At 52.5% G+C, this 6,000-nt stretch overlaps 1 protein-coding gene across 2 annotated transcripts in view; it reads left to right on the top strand.

Annotated features, from left to right (window-relative positions):
- Nucleotides 1-4,983: 4,983 nt before the first annotated feature.
- Nucleotides 4,984-6,000, top strand: part of CDYL2 (chromodomain Y like 2) — a 164,306-nt gene continuing 163,289 nt past the window's right edge. The window contains exon 1 of one of the 2 annotated variants that reach the window (XM_069552510.1): nt 4,984-5,468. In XM_069552510.1, coding sequence (XP_069408611.1) covers nt 5,445-5,468 — 24 coding nt within the window. In that variant the 5' untranslated portion in view covers nt 4,984-5,444. Of the gene's footprint in view, nt 5,469-5,738; nt 5,821-6,000 lie in introns of those variants that run through there. The other variant, XM_069552511.1, reaches the window with a different exon arrangement.

Below are 6,000 nucleotides of genomic sequence, written 5' to 3'. Positions count from 1 at the left end.
TGAACACACACAGCTTCTTCAGCCCCAGGGCTTTGCCTTGGCCGTTTTTGGTCTCTGACATTCTCTGCCTTCTGATTGGATTTATGTTCTCTCACTTTCTTTGGGGTTAAGACCTCAGTGAGGTCTTATCTTTATCTAAACCAGTACCGTCTCCCAAGCATACACCCATCTCAGTTTTTTTTTTACCTCTTTACCTGGTTTCATTTTCCTCTGTAGTTCTTATCAGTCCATGCAATAATATCACATATGTGTGTTGTTTTCTCGTTTGAGTCACTGTCTCCTCCACTGTACTGTAAGCTCCTAGAGGGCAGGGCATTTTTTGTTTTGTTCAGTGAGAATAGCAACTGACATGCTGTAGACACTGAATAAGTATGATTTACTTCAATTACTACTGTATGGCCATCATCATCATCATTGAAATAAAATGTGTTAAAATTAATGCTAAAAAATAAGGTTTAATTAGCAACAAGCGTTTCTATATGGCATGAAAACAATAGTTTGAAGGTTTTATTTAATGCCTTTCTACAGGATCTTGAACATTCACAGATATTAATGACATGTGCAAGTTTAAAACCAGTAGTAGCAGTTGTAATATTAATTATAACAGCTACCATTATTCAGCCGTTGTTAGTGGCAGTTGCCTTGCATGGATTATCTTATCTAATTCTCCAAACAACTCTATGGGTTGTCTATCACCTCAATTTACAAATGTGGTATGGTGGTTTTGAAATACGTCCACAAATTCTTTGATGGTCCTTCCTTAAGATGGTGGAGGCTAATTCATCTCTCCTTGAGTGTGGACTCAGCTTAGCTGCTTCCAGATCCCTAATGCACAGAAACGGTGAGATAAGAAATGGCTTTTGTTTTAAGTTACTAAGCTTTGGGGATAACTTATTATGGAACAATAAATATTTTGGGGAATGAAAGAACAGAGAGGTTAAGTAAAGAGCCTCATAGCATACACCTAGCAGTGATGGTACAAGAATTGGAACCCAGGCAGAGTGAACCTAGAACCCAAATGTTCAACCGTGTTATATAGGAAGTCAAGATCAGGTCTCAAGCAATGCCAGAAGGAGAAGACTGTGGCTTTCTAATGCCACTGTCGGGGTGGAGGATACAGTCTATCCTTGGATACTAAACTGTCCATTCTTGCTCTATCACAAGGGCATGCTTCACGCAGCCACTTCCCTTGTTTCTAAGCTCCCTTTCCTCCCCAAGCTTCTTTTAGCATATCGTGAACCTCTGTCTTCCCGGCATCCTTTCATTCCGCCATTTCTTTGGGTTTCTGCTCATTCTCAACTGGGATCAGGTAATTCTGGCAAAGCAATCAATCATTGCACTCTTCCTGCTGGGATAGGTGGAGATGTGACTTAAACTGGCCAATCATAGAGCATTATTAGTGGCTGGCTACAGTAATCTGTCCAACATACTAGCACATGATGTACGTTGGCCAAGCAGAAACATTCCCTAGGATTTTGAAATACTCAGTGAGATCTCTAAGCTCAGATGATGTGAGCTGCTGCTGCTGCTGCTAAGTCACATCAGTCATGTCCGACTCTGTGCGACCCCATAGACTGCAGCCCACCAGGCTCCCATCCCTGGGATTCTCCAGGAAAGAATACGGGAGTGGGTGGCCATTTCCTTCTCTAGTGCATGGAAGTGAAAAGTGAAAGTGAAGTCGCTCAGTCGTGTCCGACTCTTTGTGACCCCATGGACTGCAGCCCACCAGGCTCCTCCGTCCATGGGATTTTCCAGGCAAGAGTACTGGAGTGGGTTGCCATTTCCTTCTCCAATGCATGAGAGTGAAAAGTGAAAGGGAACTCACTTAGTTGTGTCCGGACTCTTCGCGACCCCATGGACTTCAGTCTACCAGGCCCCTCCCTCCATGGGATTTCCCAGGCAAGAGTACTGGAGTGGGTTGCCATTGCCTTCTCTGGATGTGAGTTGCCAGGTGCCATATTCTTAGCCGCCTGGGGAAGTCTATCTCCAACAGGAAAGAGTCTAGCATGGAGAGAGAGGACATCTTACATCCTTAGAGACCTTGAATCCAGCCAACCTGGAGAGCAACTCCATCCTTTTCTAATCTATGTGAGTCAATAAACTATGTTTTAAACTAGTTTGAGTTTCTATCAGTTGCCCTTCACTATGACCAGTATGAAGAGTCTGTCCCATTTTGTGGAAGATGGTAGGTATCTTCCATTCTCCATGAGCAACAGTGGTTCTGAGTCATCCGAAGAACCTGAAGCAGTTCTGTCCATTGGTTGGCCTTTCCTCAGAGGGTGAAGGACTTCCTTTTCATCCTTTAGGAAGCATCTGGCCTTTCTGGAAGCCAGCGATGGTCTGGGGGCAAGCTCAAAATAAAATGGTGCTATGATGGATGGGGAGTTCAGTCACTCAGTGTAAAACCTTAGTCATCTCTGTATCCTTTCTTCCCTTAGTTGCTCACCCCCTCCCTCAGTTATGCACACACACACACACACACACATCCTGTTAGTCATCAAGTCCTGTTGATGTGGATCAAATACTTTATGGAAGTAGATGGAGTAACCATAATGAAAATCTGTGGCCGCCAGGTTCTTCCTTCTGAACATCTTGCAAATCCAGTTTTTCTTCTTCATTTCTACCTCCACCACACTGGACCACTGCGACTGGTCTCCCTACCTCTAACCTCAACCCCTGGAGTCTGTTCTTCATATTTCTTCTAGAATTTGTCTTCTAACACACTTTGGATTGCCACATGCTTTTGATGGATTCAAAAATCTTCATCCAGTTTTCCCCTGCTGACTGGCTAAATTGCAATCTTCTTAGCTTGGTGTTCAAGACTCCATGAACAGACACACATTCATTATCCAATGTCCTGTGACTTCCACAAATCAATCTTCTGGTCTTCTCATGCCCATCTCATTGCAGCACTGCCTGCCATCTACCCTTGTCATCTTCTCCAAAGTCCCTCCTTTTCTGTGAGTCTTCAAGATCCATTACAATACTATCTCATCCATAAAATATTCCCTGAGCATGCCAATCCACAGTGAATATCTCCTTCTGTGAACTCTGTAAACAATTGTTGTCTAGACTAAGGTTTTTTTTTTTTTTTCCCCAAACTGTGCTCACATTCCCAGGGAGTACTTGGCCAGCACAAGTGAAGTTTTTGGTGTTTTTGTAAAACTACTGATTATATATTCAAATTTGGCTGAGCGTATTATTTCCAAACCCAGTTTCTTTCTTGTCTTCTACTTTCAAATTACAACCTCATGCTATCGTGGTGCATTTATTCCCAAGTACAAATTAAGGATCATTAAAATTTGTTTTCTGACCTACAGATAGGGAACTGCATATTATTAATATTCTTATTTAAAACCATGACCATGGGGAAAATATCAGTATGAGGGAAGAAAACTACTATAGCAATTTCCAGTTTCTAAACCAAATACACTTTCTTGTTTATTCCCACCCAGTCACCCCTTTCCCCCTTCCTCATTTTAATATGGGATTTTAACTAGACATTGGTATAAAATCTGTTGTATTGGTATAGTCTGACAGTCATTGTATACCCACTCTCTGCCAGCAATAGGGATAACGATCACATTGCCATGCTTGTGATACACAGGCGAACAAGCCTCGGCAGGAGGAGCTTCCCAGATGGAGTCAGCGTGGAAGGACATTCTAGGCACAGGGGACAGCATATGAAAGCCCATGTATTCCTAGAATGAGCCAGACATGAAAACCCTGTGTTCCAGATTCTGTGGGATTTTTTTTTTTAATAGAAAGATGTGATGACTTTAAAAAATTTTGATAATCTACAAATCAAACCTTTCTCTTTGTTATGATTCTCCTTTGCCATCTCCCTCTCCACAAGGGCAGTTCAGGGTCCAAATTCAGACACAAGTAACCTTACGGAATTCTGCTGGAATAGGCCACTTTGTGTATACAGAGATCCTCTATTCGATTCTCACATCACCTTAGGTGTGTCCTACCATCTCCAATTTAGAGATGGAGAAAACAAGCCTCATGAGGTAAAGTGACTTGTCCAAAGTCTCTCAAATAGGAAAAGACGGAGGGAGAATATGAGTTAAGTCCACACCACAGCTGGAGAATGACCAACTGGGCATTTCTGGGGCTAGAATGAGGAAGACCTTCCTTCCAAATTCAATAGCCTGCCTTCCCAGGTCCTGAATTCACTGTCTTTAAACAGAATTGGTGTCCACGATGAAGCAGGAAGAGATGGCTTAAGAACGAGTTTGGGTTTCAGAGTTCCTCCGGCTCTAGAGCCTGGCACACAGTAGGAGCGCCTTCTGGCTGAGCGACTGAATCCTCCTCCCGTGCGCGTGGTTCCTCGCTCCTCTTAGAGTCAAAGTCCCTTGAGGGCAGGGTCCCAGTCGCGCCTACCCGGGGACGCGGTGCAGTCGGGTAGACTTTGGAAGATGCTTGTTGAATAATGGATGAGTGGATGAATGGGGGCTGGGGAGGTTGGGCGAAGGCCACGCCCGGCTCCAAAGACTTTTCAGGGTTTGCTGGGGTGCTGTCCTGCCTCTCTCGGCGTCTCTGGAGGGGTCCTTTCGTTCTTCCTGTGGCCTCCACATCTCACCACCCAGACTGGAGGGAGGCGCTATGCGGCCGGGGAGGGGCCGCGCGGTCCCCAGGGGCTAAGTCTCCTGGGGGCGGCGCCCACTCCCTCCCGGGGGCGCGGGGCAAGAGATGAGGCCCCCGGGAGCCGGCCGAGCCCGCCCGGAGCCTCTTCCCCGCCGGGCCCCGCAGCCCTCTACCTGCCTCCCGGCCGCCCCTTCGCTGTCCCGGGCCGGGTGCGCCCGGCGGGCACCTGGCCCGCCACCCCCCGGGGAGCCCCGCCGGTCGCCTCCGGGGCCGGCCCGGGGCGGCGGGGCGGGCCTGGGAGCTCCCCGGCTCCGGGACCGGTCCCCCGGGGCGCGGCCCGGCAGCCGCCCCCGTTACCCCCCCGCCCGCCCGCCCGGGGGGCCGGGCCGGGCTCCCGGGGGGCGGGGACTCGCCCAGTGGCAGCAGCGTCCGGGCCGGCGGCGGGCGCGGGGCGGCTTCCTGCAGGCGGCGCCGGGGCGAGCCGTTGCCCGCCGCAGCCACACCGCCGCCGGGTCGCCGGGTCGCGGGGGCCGCGGCGCTCGGGCCGCGTCGGTGCCTCCTGGGCGCGCTGCGCGGCCGTCGCTGCTGCCCGCGCTCGTGCCGCCGCCGCCGCCGCCGCCGCCGCCGCTGCCGGTTACGCCAGCCCCGCCGCCGCCGCCGCCGCCCGCTCTGATTCTGCGCATAGGCAGCCCCCAAGCCTGTCATTCTGCAAAAACACAGTTTACTCAACACACCACACACACACACACACACACGCGCGCACACACGCGCACACTGGCCCCCCTCGCGCACACGCACGGAGGGCGCGAGCGAGCAGACGCGCACAGCCGGCGAGCCAAGTTCCGCAGCCTGGCATGGCTTCTGGGGACCTTTACGAGGTACGGGGACGCGGGGGCGCGGGCCGACCCCAGCCCGCGGGCGGGCGGCGGGCGGCGGGGGCCGGGCCGGGGCCGGGGCCGGGCGCAAGCCGGAGTTGCCGAGCCCGTGGCGGCGGCGGCGGCGGCCGGAGGGTGGCGGGGGCCGGGCGCGCCTCCCGCCCGCCGCCCGCCCTCCCGCGGCGCCCGCGCCCGCTCCCTCTTTCTCTTTCTCTCGCGCACACACTCTCTTACTCCATCTACTTTGCGGCCTTGGAGGGGAAGGAGGAAGCCGGGCGGAGCCGGGGCGGGGGAGGTAGCGGTCCCGGGGAGGTGTTTCTCGCCCGACGAGCCGCCTCGAGTGCAGAAAGTACAGGTAAAAGTCGGCGCCGGACGTGCGGGGAATGCGGGAGGCCGCGGGGCGGCCGGCGCGGGTGAGTGGCCGGGGGTGCGCTGCCCCGGGGCCGGGCCGGGGGCGCGGGAGGGGAACCTGGGGGGGGTGGCGGGCCGCGATGGAGCAGAGCCCGGCCGGGGCGAGGCGGGGTCCTGGGGGGAG

The sequence above is a fragment of the Ovis canadensis genome, chromosome 14 (assembly GCF_042477335.2).
Source record: "Ovis canadensis isolate MfBH-ARS-UI-01 breed Bighorn chromosome 14, ARS-UI_OviCan_v2, whole genome shotgun sequence".
Lineage (NCBI taxonomy): Eukaryota > Metazoa > Chordata > Mammalia > Artiodactyla > Bovidae > Ovis > Ovis canadensis.
This window is presented reverse-complemented; position numbering and strand designations above follow the sequence as displayed.